This window comes from Podarcis erhardii (assembly GCF_964252035.2).
Source record: "Podarcis erhardii genome assembly, chromosome: 15".
NCBI classification, from domain to species: domain Eukaryota; kingdom Metazoa; phylum Chordata; class Lepidosauria; order Squamata; family Lacertidae; genus Podarcis; species Podarcis erhardii.
In genome coordinates this window covers 13,579,242-13,592,191 of record NC_138505.1, presented here as the reverse complement: position 1 = coordinate 13,592,191, position 12,950 = coordinate 13,579,242, and the positions used below count along the sequence as shown (strand labels likewise).

The 12,950-nt window shown below is 46.8% G+C and overlaps 1 protein-coding gene across 4 annotated transcripts in view; it reads right to left on the bottom strand.

Moving 5' to 3' along the window:
* The window catches only part of CADM3 (cell adhesion molecule 3), a 96,898-nt gene that overhangs the window by 19,878 nt on the left and 64,070 nt on the right, over positions 1–12,950 (bottom strand). For all 4 annotated transcript variants that reach the window (XM_081843006.1, XM_081843007.1, XM_081843008.1 and 1 more), the window contains exons 2-5: positions 6,931–7,071; positions 1,236–1,388; positions 476–613; positions 67–237 (exon numbers count right to left, since the gene is read on the bottom strand). In XM_081843006.1, the coding sequence (XP_081699132.1) occupies positions 67–237; positions 476–613; positions 1,236–1,388; positions 6,931–7,071 (603 nt within the window). The remainder of the gene's footprint in view (positions 1–66; positions 238–475; positions 614–1,235; positions 1,389–6,930; positions 7,072–12,950) is intronic.

The window sequence follows — 12,950 nt, the reverse complement described above, 5'->3', positions numbered from 1 at the left end:
CAGGTTGGGCCACCTTCATTTCCTTTGACGCCCACCCGCCCACTCCATTGCCCACAGCTCACGTACAAAAGACTGCTAGCTTCTGGGAGGTGGACTTGTCGGAGTTCTGCAGGGACTCATGGTCAACTGTGCAGGTGACCTCCACGCCATTGTCCTCCTTCCCGACGGTGAATTCTACGCGGCTGGTGACCGTGAACGTCTTCCCGTTAGCATCTTCTTCTACTTCTGAAGGTTCAGCTGTTTGGGGGAAGATGAAGTAAGAACGGCTGAGTGGCCACAGGGAACTGTGGCAAAGAGAACAGTTTGGATTCTCGACCAAATGAAAGAATCGTTCCTTGGTTCATCCAGGCTAGGTCGCCTGGAAGCAGTTTTCGACTCGCCACGGGTGATTAACCACCCACCTTTTAAGTGATTGATTCAGGGGTCAGGGGACCCCGAATTGTCAGAGGGGCAGAGCTGTCCCGTGGCCTCATACCTGAGAGCAGCTTGTCCCCCTTATGCCACCGGAGCTCAGCAGCCGGCTTGCTGCCGGAAGAGAAGCACGTCAGCTGGGCCACGTCTCCTTCTTTAAGAGGATCGGAGTAGCCAGAGATCTGGGGTTTTTGCGGGATTCCTGCGAGAAGGGAAAGAAACCTGGGACACTGAGGACTAGCGACTTGGTTGGAGAATCCTCTGCTACGTAGCAACCTTCCAAGACACTGGAGATGGAAGGCAGTAACACACAGGCTTAGTGTCTAGTTAAAAAAAACACCATAAGCAACCATCGGCCGAAATTCTCTGCAGGAGTGGAGCAGGACCACTCTATCCTTTCGCATTTCTATGGTGCAACCCCTCTGTAGTTCCCAGAGTCAGACTGTGCTTTTGGCTTCTACCTCCCAGCAGCCTCTCAGCCAAGGACCCTTGAGGTTGCACATCAGGTCTAGCCACCCTCCTCTCTCTGCTCTCTTTTCACTGTCCCTTAGTAGCTCCATGGTTATTATTATTTTTTGGGGGGTGTCCCTAGACTTAGCACCCACTCCAGGAGGCATCCTAACCTGGAAGATACAGGACATGCAAACTCAGAATTCCCTTAGGCTGCCACTGAAATTCCTGGATGCTCTGGGAGAAGTGGGAGCAGGAGTGCGGCTAGGGCAGGAGGCCCTCTGCTAGGCTTGGGGATGCTGGCCCCTGCCTGCCTTCACTACCCTCTGGCACTGACTGGCCTTGCCACCCCCTCCCTGCTCCCCTGGCCTCACCCAGCACAGTGACGATGGCCTTGGCGGTCCTCACAGGCATGGTGAAAATGGAACAGGTATACTCGCCCTCGTCTGCCAGGGTCGCATTGTCGATACTGATGGTCAGCTCGTTGGGTGTGGATCTCTCCAGCTGGATGCGGAGATCTCTCAGCGCTGGGAGAGCAGAGAAAAAGGAGCGTTGCAAAATGGGTGAGTGAGGTTGCTTTAAGAAAAGCTAAAATAGCACATGGTAATGGTTTCTAATACTGAAATTGAGGATGCCCCTGTTGGAGAAACTCACCTTTCTGTTACAGATAGGTAGCCGTGTTGGTCTGCCATAGTCAAAACAAAACAAATTCCTTCCAGTAGCACCTTAAAGACCAACTAAGTCAGTTCTTGGTATGAGCTTTCGTGTGCATGCACACTTGGTATCTGAAGAAGTGTGCATGCACACGAAAGCTCATACCAAGAACTGACTTAGTTGGTCTTTAAGGTGCTACTGGAAGGAATTTGTTTTGTTTTGTTTTCACCTTTCTGTTTTCTGCTTTTTAGGGATGTGAAACACAAGAGCAGTCAAGTACAACATTCCTAGAGTGAACATGTTTACACATGGAGAGGAATGTTTGTTCATCCAGCAGGTAAACTTCCTGTTTCCTTCTGGGCTGGAACAGACTTCCTCTGCATGTGACTAGAGGTGGGCGTGGCCTCACCTGTGCAGGTAACGACAAAAGCACAGGGCAGGGCAGCCACCTTTCTCTTTTTTTGACTACGTGGATCGAAGAAGCAACATCTGCTTAGCCAAAGATGCTCTCTTGGCTTCCAGCCAAGAGAGGACAGGGACTGTCTCCTTATGAGATAGTTTCCAGGTGTATGTTACTTTTCTAAGCTAAGTCTGCCTTCTGGGATCCGATTGTGAACAGAACGTGAGTAAATTCTTTTTATACTTTTATAGAAGACTGTGTTGTGTCTTATCTTTTATAAGGGAATAAGGGGAAAATACCAGGACAGTTATTATAAAGGCTTTAGCGAGCCTGAGCAAACGCATCCGCTGTAAGTTTAAAAGGGGAATGTTACTCTGCTAAATTGTGAATCTTGTTAACACAAGTTGGAAAGACTATAATCAAATAATATATCCTCTCCCGCATCCCTGAACATTCCTACACTTTTAAAGCCTGATATATTATTATTATTAGCTATTTAATGCCCCAAATAGGCTTCTATGAAATCCCAAAAAAAAGCTATAAAGGTGGTTTCTCAGTAACTTCCTCTCTTGGAAATGTTGTAGTCATAATTGCCTATGGTAGTCTCTAAGTTACTCACCACAGAATTCATAGCTACCACGATAACATGAGATAACTGAGAATGGTTATCATTAGAGGCAATGGGCTGCATTAATTTCAGTAGGTCTACTCCAACTTAGTTGGAGGAGGGAAGAAAGTGCCTCTTTGGAATATGCAGAAAATATTTTTATTTTTTTAAGAAAGGAACCACAGAAAGAGGGGGAAAGAAGTCAAGTTTTGAAATGTTAAAATGACTGCAAAATTATTGAAATGCATAAAACTGCATAAAAATCATAAATATTTTTTTCCTACAGCTTTTTGGAGACAGTGCGTTCTGATGGTGCGTGCAATGATAAAGTGAAATGGTAAGAGATGAAAGAGTTCTAACCATTACACAATACTGCTGTTCAATGACAATGTGATAGGGAATCTGTGGCCATCAAATATGGTTGGACTCCAACTTCCATCAACCAGTGATCACAGGGATGATGGGAGTTGTAGTCCAACGGCATGTGAAGGTTCACTGGTTCCCAGTCAGGGAGGTACAGAATCCTTACTCTTTGCCCTTTTTAAAAAGCAAGTCAAAAGGTTTCTTTCTTCCAGACAGCCTGTTGATCTCCACATTTTACTCCCTTCTGTTTTTATGGTCCTGACCAGTGGCTTTAAAATTCCATTTTAACATTGTGAGTTATCAACAGTGTTTTAAAATTACTACTAAAACACTATTAACAGCGTGTTCATGCATGTGTGCTTGCCTGCCCTGCAATTTACAGAATTAAAATCAATATACTTCCCCCTCAGATATGTAGGACTGGGCTTTTAATCAATAAATCATATTTCAGATGACAGCATCTCTAAAATTCACCAGATTAGCTCCATTGTCCTCAGCTCTGGGGCATCCACAGCAAACCCGACTACTTGATCTGTTCCAAATTTATCTTACTTAGACATTAAATATATAATTTTAGCTTGCTCATCACGAGAATCAGATATATGGACCTAGTGAGTTTCCTCCCAGCACTCACATTATCATCTTTTAGGTGTTAAGCAAATGCATTTTCATTTTCTTGGTCTTCAAAAAATTGCTTTTTAAAAAAACTTTTATTGCAAATGCTGTAGTCTCATGGGGAACAAGTCGGGCCTTTTGTGTTTATTTAACATTCCGAATACTGTATTTTTGCTTTATCTGAATTGGTTAGCACAAAATGACTGCTGAAGTTGCAGTGTATAAATTATGGAAAACAATAAGCAGCAAACAAGCAAACAAATTGCGTTGCGCTTGTGACACATTGACAGCTCGGAAAGGGGGGAAAAAGGCTGATATGTTAAATCTCCTCTTGCTCTTCTCTTCTGGACTGTTTGTGCTGCTCTTTCGGCTGAGAAATACCCAAATTTTTATCGGAAAAATTTATTTTCAGTAGTGGCAGGGAGAACCAACTCCCTTCCAGCTGGAAAAAAAGAAATGTGTCTGTGTTGGTCATTTGGAGGCAATTCTGAATCGCCGCAGGTGAGCAGGAGACTGAAAATACACATGCCTGTTTTATGGATTCTCCCCAGACTTTGAGGGCTTTAGAAGAACACTGTTTCCTGTGCTGTATCATTTACCTGGGTTCACTGAGGTTCCAAGGACATAAGCTAAAATCTTCTCTGCTTATCAAGGACAGTCCTTATTTTCTGCCTCCTGTTTCTGGTAATTCACCAGCTCTGTTTTCGCCTTCAGGGGATGCCTTGCTAAGAGGTTATGAATACAATTTCTGCCTTGCCTGACTACCAAGGCCTCATGCTTGCAAATCTCAGCCTTAAGTGGAAATGACATTTCCAAGCTTGCCTGCTGCTGTGGGAGGGGGAAAGGTTTGCAAGGAAGGCATTAGGACCTTGCCAGGTTCCTTATGGCGGCAGCAGAGTCCAAACTCAGAACTGGGCTGACGATGCGGAGAGTAAGGTAAAGGTAAAGGGACCCCTGACCATCAGGTCCAGTTGTGCCCGACTCTGGGGTTGCGGTGCTCATCTCGCTTTATTGGCTGAGGGAGCCGGCGTACAGCTTCTGGGTCATGTGGCCAGCATGACTAAGCCGCTTCTGGCGAACCAGAACAGCGCACGGAAACACCGTTTACCTTCCTGCCGGAGCGGTACCTATTTATCTACTTGCACTTTGAGGTGCTTTTGAACTGCTAGGTTGGCAGGAGCAGGGACCGAGCAACGGGAGCTCACCCCATGGCGGGGATTCGAACTGCCAACCTTCTGATCGGCAAGTCCTAGGCTCTGTGGTTTAACCCACAGCGCCACCAGCGTCCCTTCTGATGCGGAGAGTATATGCCCATATATGCCCATATATATATATATATATATATATATATTTGCTTTCGTAGATTTTCACGGGTACAGGAATGCAGGTTTTGGTGTCCTCGGGTGTCTTCCCGTGTAAAAGTTGGGGTGTCTAGGCGACGTTTCGACGAGGTCTCACTCGTCATCTTCACACACACACACACACACACACACACACACACATTTTCTTTGCATAGTCTAATTTCAAACTGCATAGTCTAATTTCAAACCGAGCCAGTGGGGCATTTGCTCATTACTAATTGTGGTTTCTCAAATTTATTTATTTGAAAGATTTATTACTCGCCCTCCGCCACAAGCTCCCAGGGTAGGTTCCAGCACGTAGGAAATACAATTTCAAGGCAGATAAAATAAGTGTAATTGTAAAACCCATAAAACCGCTCCAAAATGGAACAGAGTGACGTGAATTCAGCAAAGCAGGTGGGCACAAAACCCAAAATGTGCATGTTAAAAACTGTACATCTCTGTGGGGAAGTGCAAGAAAAGCCTTGTTCTACGATCAGGCCAATGGTCCTACTAGGGCATCACCCTGTTCTCCTAGTAGTCATAGAATCATAGAATCATAGAATCATAGAATCACAGAGTTGGAAGAGACCACAAGGGCCATCGAGTCCAACCCCCTGCCAAGCAGGAAACACCATCAGAGCACTCCTGACATATGGTTGTCAAGCCTCTGCTTAAAGACCTTCAAAGAAGGAGACTCCACCACACTCCTTGGCAGCAAATTCCACTGTCGAACAGCTCTTACTGTCAGGAAGTTCTTCCTAATGTTTAGGTGGAATCTTCTTTCTTGTAGTTTGGATCCATTGCTCCGTGTCCGCTTCTCTGGAGCAGCAGAAAACAACCTTTCTCCCTCCTCTATGTGACATCCTTTTATATATTTGAACATGGCTATCATATCACCCCTTAACCTCCTCTTCTCCAGGCTAAACATGCCCAGCTCCCCTAGCCGTTCCTCATAAGGCATCATTTCCAGGCCTTTGACCATTTTGGTTGCCCTCCTCTGGACACATTCCAGTTTGTCAGTGTCCTTCTTGAACTGTGGTGCCCAGAACTGGACACAGTACTCCAGGTGAGGTCTGAGCAGAGCAGAATACAGTGGCACTATTACTTCCCTTGATCTAGATGCTATACTCCTATTGATGCAGCCCAGAATTGCATTGGCTTTTTTAGCTGCTGCGTCACACTGTTGGCTCATGTCAAGTTTGTGGTCAACCAAGACTCCTAGATCCTTTTCACATGTACCACTCTCAAGCCAGGTGTCACCCATCTTGTATTTGTGCCTCTCATTTTTTTTGTCCAACTGCAATACTTTACATTTCTCCCTGTTAAAATTCATCTTGTTTGTTTTGGCCCAGTTCTCTAATCTGTCAAGGTCATTTTGAAGTGTGATCCTGTCCCCTGGGGTGTTAGCCACCCCTCCCAGTTTGGTGTCATCTGCAAATTTGATCAGGATGCCCTTGAGTCCATCATCCAAGTCGTTGATAAAGATGTTGAATAACACCGGGCCCAAGACAGAACCCTGTGGCACCCCACTAGTCACTCTTCTCCAGGATGAAGAGGAACCATTGATGAGCACCCTTTGGGTTCGGTCAGTCAGCCAGTTACAAATCCACTGAGTGGTAGTATAGTCAAGACCGCATTTTACCAGCTTCTTTACAAGAATATCATGGGGCACCTTGTCAAATGCCTTGCTGAAATCAAGGTAGGCTACATCCACTGCGTTCAGATGCTCGTGGTGAGAACATAAGAACCCAAACACAATAACACTCCACCCAGCCATGGGTATTCAAAATGGCCACCCATGTTGGTGGGCATCACTGCTTATTGTGGGAATGAATTTCTAGAACCCCGTTTCCTGCGCTTCTGAGGGTGATGGAACAGCCAAGTGGGACCTAAATTGTTATCCATTAGGTAGCCTGTTTTAATACTGTGCAACACTTTGGTGAGGGGATGATGAGGATTTCTAATGGGAAGGGGACTGAGAAAGAGCACAAATCAAGAACAATGAATAAATTCAGCACCCATCACCAAAGACAGCTCCAGGCACCTTCTGCCCAGCTCAAGACCCTGATGGAATGCAGATTCTCTACCTCGTTTCTCCCCGAAGTAGAGCGTCTGTTGAGCAGGATTGGACCACTGTAGGGAGGAGTCATCAGGGTCTTCCACTTCACATTGGAGGAGCACCTTGGAGCCTGCAACCACGATTTCATCCGACGTCGTCGGCTGGCTCCCTGCAGGAAATCAAGAGGGATGTTGAACATAAAAAGAGAGAGAGAGAAGGGTGGGGTGGGGTGGGGAGAGACGCTGAACAACCTACCAACATAAACATATGCAAGAGCCTAGTTCTCATTGAGGTGTGTCTGGGGCTCTAACACTTTGGGCTACAGCAGAAAGTTCACATCACAGAATGTCTCCCCCATACAAATTAAGTCCCCTGCACAAGTGAAAACTGTCATGTTAGTGAAAAGCTAAGCTTAAAAAATCCATCTCCCTTCACATGCAAATTCTATCAACACCCAGCAAATGTGGAGGTAATTATATATATAACTTTACACACACACACACACACACACACACACGAAAAGGATGTTGAAATACCGTATGGAAACCCTGCAAGCAAAACTGGGAGAAATGCGGGAGGAATGTTCATTGCCCTTATAACTGCTCTGCGAAGAAATCAGAACAAATGCTCACTAACACAGCAACCATCCTCCCAGCCCCTCACCACACCTGCAAGCTTTGTGTCGGCAAGTCAGGATGAATGCTCAGTAAACAGGTCATTTGGAAGATCCCAAAGGTGCCAAACAGTCAAGAAACACGATGAAGAAGGAGAACAACAGCCTGTTTTAGAGGCTTTAGGCCTCTGGGCTAGTTGCCAGAATAGTGTGCAACAAAGCCAGATTATTCCTTCTCCGCCTTTCTTCTTCTTCTCCTCCTCTTCCTCCTCACACAATCATAGGATTGTAGAGTTGGATGGGACTCCAAGGGTCGTCTAGTTGAACCCCCTGAAGTGCAGGGAACCACAGCTCAAAAATCCCAGACAGATGGCAAAAATTGTGCTTGAGCTTGCTTTCCCACCATTCCTTCTTCCTTGTCTCTTTTAGATTTGCGAGCCTGATGGCTGGGAACTCCTTTAGTGCCAATTTTTGTAAGCTGCTCTGGGCCAATGGTGTGTAAGTGCTGCAAATAAATAAATAGTGGCCCCTTCCCAATGGAAAGAAACCCCGCTTAGTTCCCAAGATTTCACCAGGCATCAACCAACCACTCGAAAGCCTTGCCTGATCATCTTAAGGACTAGAAACCTGAAGCGATGTCTGCCTCCAGGTCTAGGTTCTGGCAGTTGCACCATGGCACAACCTGTCTCAAACTGCGCATTCCCCAGTGAAGAACAGCTAAGCAGCATACTGCTGGGATCGCTCCGTCAGTGGAGCACGAGACTTTTAATCTCAGGGTCATGGGTTTCAGCCCCACACAGGGCAAAAGATTCCTGCATTGCAAGGGGTTGGACTAGATAACTCTTGTGTTCCCTTCCAATTCTACAGTTCTATGATTCTTTGAGGACCCATCACTGCTGGGTCCTCCCTGGGGAAAAAAAAAAAGGACATTGAGCAATTTACTGGAAGTTTCCTTGCTAAGCCATCAGCAGCACCAGTAAAATAAACATATTTTAAGAATGTGCTTTCGTTGCCAGCTCCCCTTCTCAAGTCGTTGCCTCTGTTGCCTCTGGGCTCTGTGGGCGTCTCCGCTAAGCACATTCCATCCCGCCTCGTTGGCCGGGGTTACGGCCTCAAGTTCCTCCCCACCTCTGCTCTGCCCAAAGAACCCAGGCAAGAAATGGCTGGAGAATAAAATCGCCCCTAGCGCACAGCCTCAGCTGCCTGGCAAAACAGCAGCCCCTTGTCCTGTGTCCACTTCCCCCACGCAGCCAAAGTATGCACAGCAGTGGCATTTCAGCACATGGCTGTGGCACAATCGACCACAGCATCAAAATCACTTCGGTCAGGGCTGGATTAGGACTTTTCAGGGCCCATAGCACTTAAAAGATTTTGGAGCCCCCATATACGGTATATCTAATTCAAAACATAAACAACAATAAATTGTAAAGTAAAATTCTATTTTTCAAAATGAAACGGAACTTACAGTCAGGTGGGAAACAATGTTTGTTTTTGTAGACTTCCACTTTATTTATATTTGACCCCCCCCCCACAATTACATAGTCTTTGATCAGATCCGCAAAACTAATCTTATGCAATGCATCTGCTTCTATACTTAGTTGTGATAAGGCATCCAGCCCACCTTGTTGCCTAGTTGCTCCGCTGGGATTTTAAAAATATAGTTCAATTGAGAAAATGAACGCTCAGCTGAGCCACTGGTGACCATTAATACTAAAAATCTGGCAATGGAAAATTTCTGTGGTGCCCCCCCACTTCCCTCTGATGCCCTGAGCACCTGCTTATTTTGCTTAATGGTTAATCCAGCCCTGGGAACAATTCAGGAATGTACCTGAGCAGGTATCCTGATTTGTAAGAATGCATCAAGAGCTCTGCTGAACTATGCCAAAAAGCCCATGGAGCCCACAGAAAGCTGCCTTACCCCAAGCCGGGCTATTGGTTTGTCCAGCTCAGTGTTGTTGACACTGGCTGGTAGCAGCTCTCTGGGGTTTCAGGCAGGGAACATTCCTAGCCTTACTTGGAGATTTCGGCGATTGAAACCGGCACCCTTCTGCATGCAAAGCAGATGGCCTACTGAGTTACAGAGCCTTCCCAACACGGGAAGGTGCCTTATATTCAGTCAGGCCTTTGATCCATTTAGCTTAGTCCTGGCAGCACTGACTGGCAGCAGCTCTCCAGGATTTTAGACGGGGGTCTTTCCCCAGCCCTGGCAAGTGATGCCAGGGATTGTGTCCGGGACCTTCTGCATGCAAAACAGGTTCTTCTGACCACTAAAGCATTTCCCCATCAAACTGCTTCCCTCAGAAGTTGGCATGGCACACTCCAATAGCCAGCCAGATGCCTCTTTGGAGGCTGGCAAGCAGGACATGAATTCTGCAGCCCTCTCCACACAGTCGTCTCCTTCTGCACACGTTCCAGCTTGTCAATAGCCTCTTTAAACTGTGGTGCCCAGACCTGGATACAGCATGTCTGGGGTTTCGGAAAACCTGGAGCCTGGCCTGCCAGTGTGGACTTCACTGGCTCATGGTCAAGCAACCAGCCAGCATGGCAATGGCCCCAGCAGCAGAACCTTGTCAGAGACAAGGTGGTGTTCCTGTCAATTCCATATAACACTAGCCGTAAAGGATCTACACTGACTCCTGGTTTGTTTCCAAGCACAATTCAAAGTGTTGGTGCTGACCTTTAAAGCCCTAAATGGCTTCGGCCCTGTATACATTCCACCCCTTTCATTCAGCTCAAAACTAAGGTCCAGCTCTGAGGGCCTTCTGGTGGTTCCCTCACTGCGAGAAGTGAGATTACAGGGAACCAGGCAGAGGGCCTTCTCAGTAGTGGCGCCCGCCTTGTGGAACGCCCTCCCATCAGATGTCAAGGAAATAAACAACTATCTGGCATTTAGAAGACATCTGATGGCACTTTTTAAATGTTTGACGTTTGATGTTTATATGTGTGGCTGGTGCACCCAGTCAGATGGGCAGGGTATAAATAATAAAATAATTGTTGTTGTTGTTTTCTGCTCAAATAAGGAGGGTTGAGGAGTATATGGAAGGAGGCTGGAGGTGTGTGTGTGTGTCTGTAGAAACCTCTGGCTTTTGCATGGGTGGAATGTCACTTTCTGTACGAAGGTAAGAATCAGATCGGTGCCTGTGCCCATCTATGCCTCTGGCTCCACCCACCATGGGCAGATGGCCCCTGGAAGGCTGTCCACTAGGGAAGGTGGCCCTCAGTCCAACAAAAGTTCTCTACCCTGCTGCAACATGTGAGCATACTCTTGGTAGCCTGGTTCATAAACCATGTGTAAATTATGGGCGACGGGCCAGAGGAACTACAGCGAGACAGAGCACCTAAATCCTTGAAAACAGCCTGTACTAGAAACCATAAACTCATCTCCCAGTAGGGAAAGGAGAGACAATCAATTCTGTTCATATTTAAAGGCAAAGCTACCTAATCCCTACTTCCCAAAACAGTACACAAACTGAAACGCATCCCCTCTTTGAAATTCACACTTCTCCGAATTTTGCAGTTCACTTCTCCAGCTCAGCACTGTGTACCTGGGCCCATCACAATGCACACAGGATGATGATTTATGTTTGCTCTTCCTCCAAGGAGCTCTGTGTGGTTTTTGCACAGTTCTCCTCTCCATTTTATCCTCACAACAACCATGGGAGGTAGGTGAGGCTGAGAGCAAGTGACTAGCCGAAGACCACCCAGTGAGCTTCATGGCTAGGGTTGCCAATTCAAACACTACAGTATTTGAAATATGGCAGCCCTATTCATGGTTCTCACCACTGTGAGAACAGGATGCTGGACCAGATGGGCCATTTGAACTCTGGTCACCCAGGTCCTAGACCAACGAACTAACCACTACGCCATGCTTGCTCTCTAGTAAGAAGAATGTACCCAAATGCTTTGTACCAGTGGAACTTTCTTTGCAAAAATGTGTAGATAGGCAAAGTTGGGTACAGTGATGGAGAAATTTGCATGAAAATGCTGATGGATTTCCACGATGACTTTTTTAAAAATCACAAACTGATGCAGAGAACTAAACTTAGGACTGTAGAAATGAGGAACAGAGAGAAACTGAAATGGACATATTTCCCTTCCTCCCTGCTGAGTGAATCTTTGCTGCCCAATGTTTAATCCTCCTTGCCCAAACGCAACCAGGCTCCAGTCTATTTTCTGCTGTCAAATCTCATCCCCTTTTCTCTGCTCTTTGGTTGCCATGGAAAAGAATTGATCTTTATATCATCTTCCAAAGAAAAACAGTGCCTCTCCACCCCCTTTGGAAGACGCCACCAATGCCCCATGGCTGTCAATCTTCTTGACTTGCGTCTAAAAGGGACAAGGGGGACCCGGGGAGCGTGTTCCGTATGAAACTGGGTCAAGGGGGAGCAAATGAACCTAACCCCAGGTGCATTGTGGGGGGAAAACCTGCACCATTTGTTTTCAGAGAGAGACAGAGCAAAGGAGCAGAGCTCATTCAGGTGCTCTGCCCCAGGACCTGTTTTTATTATTTAAGACCAAAAAAAGTGCCTGTGCTTTGGATGGAGAATATCTATATATTGCGGGGAGCCCGTTATACCTCCTCCAGTGAGCAGCCTGCCTGAGGGGACCTGGGCTGCTCAGCAATGGGGGCAGTGAGCAGATGGTCTGTTCCAGCATGTTGAATAATGCTGGGCTTTATTTCCCCCAATAGGACAGAATGGATGGCCCCCTTGGTGGTTTTGGCTGTTTGCCGCTGCATCTTAGATGGCAAAGGGAAAAGCTCAGTGACGGAGCATTTGCTTTCCATGCAAGAAGGCCCAGATTCCATCTCCAGGGAGCACATAAACTATGGAACTCTCTCTCACAGAAGGAAGTGATGGCCACCAAGTAACCGAGATGGCTTTAAAAGAGGATTAGACAAACTCACAGAGGAGAGGGCTACCGAAGGATACCAAGCCATGATGACTATGCTCTGCTCCACAGTTGCTTCTGAATACCAGAAAACACAAGAGGGGAAAAGGCTCTTGTGCTCAGATCCTGCTTGTGAGTTTCTCACAAGCATCTGGTTGGCCACTGTGAGAACAGGATGCTGGGCTAGATGGGCCATTGGCCTGATCCAGTAGGCTCTTCTCATGTTCTTAGCTGCTGCCAGTCATTGTGTAGACAACTCTGAGCTAGACTGACCAAGGATCTGACTCCATATACAGTCATACCTCTTGTTACATTTGCTTCATGATACGTTGTTTCAGCTTGCGTCCCGTGGCAACCCGGAAGTGCTGGAAAGGGTTACTTCCGGGTTTCACCATTCACGCATGCGCAGACGCGCAAAATGACATCACGCGCATGTGCAGAAGCAGTGAATCGCGACCCGTGGGTGCGCAGACGTGGGCTGCGTTCCTTTCAGGTTGCAAACGGGGCTCCGAAACGCATCCCGTTCGCAACCAGAGGTACCACTG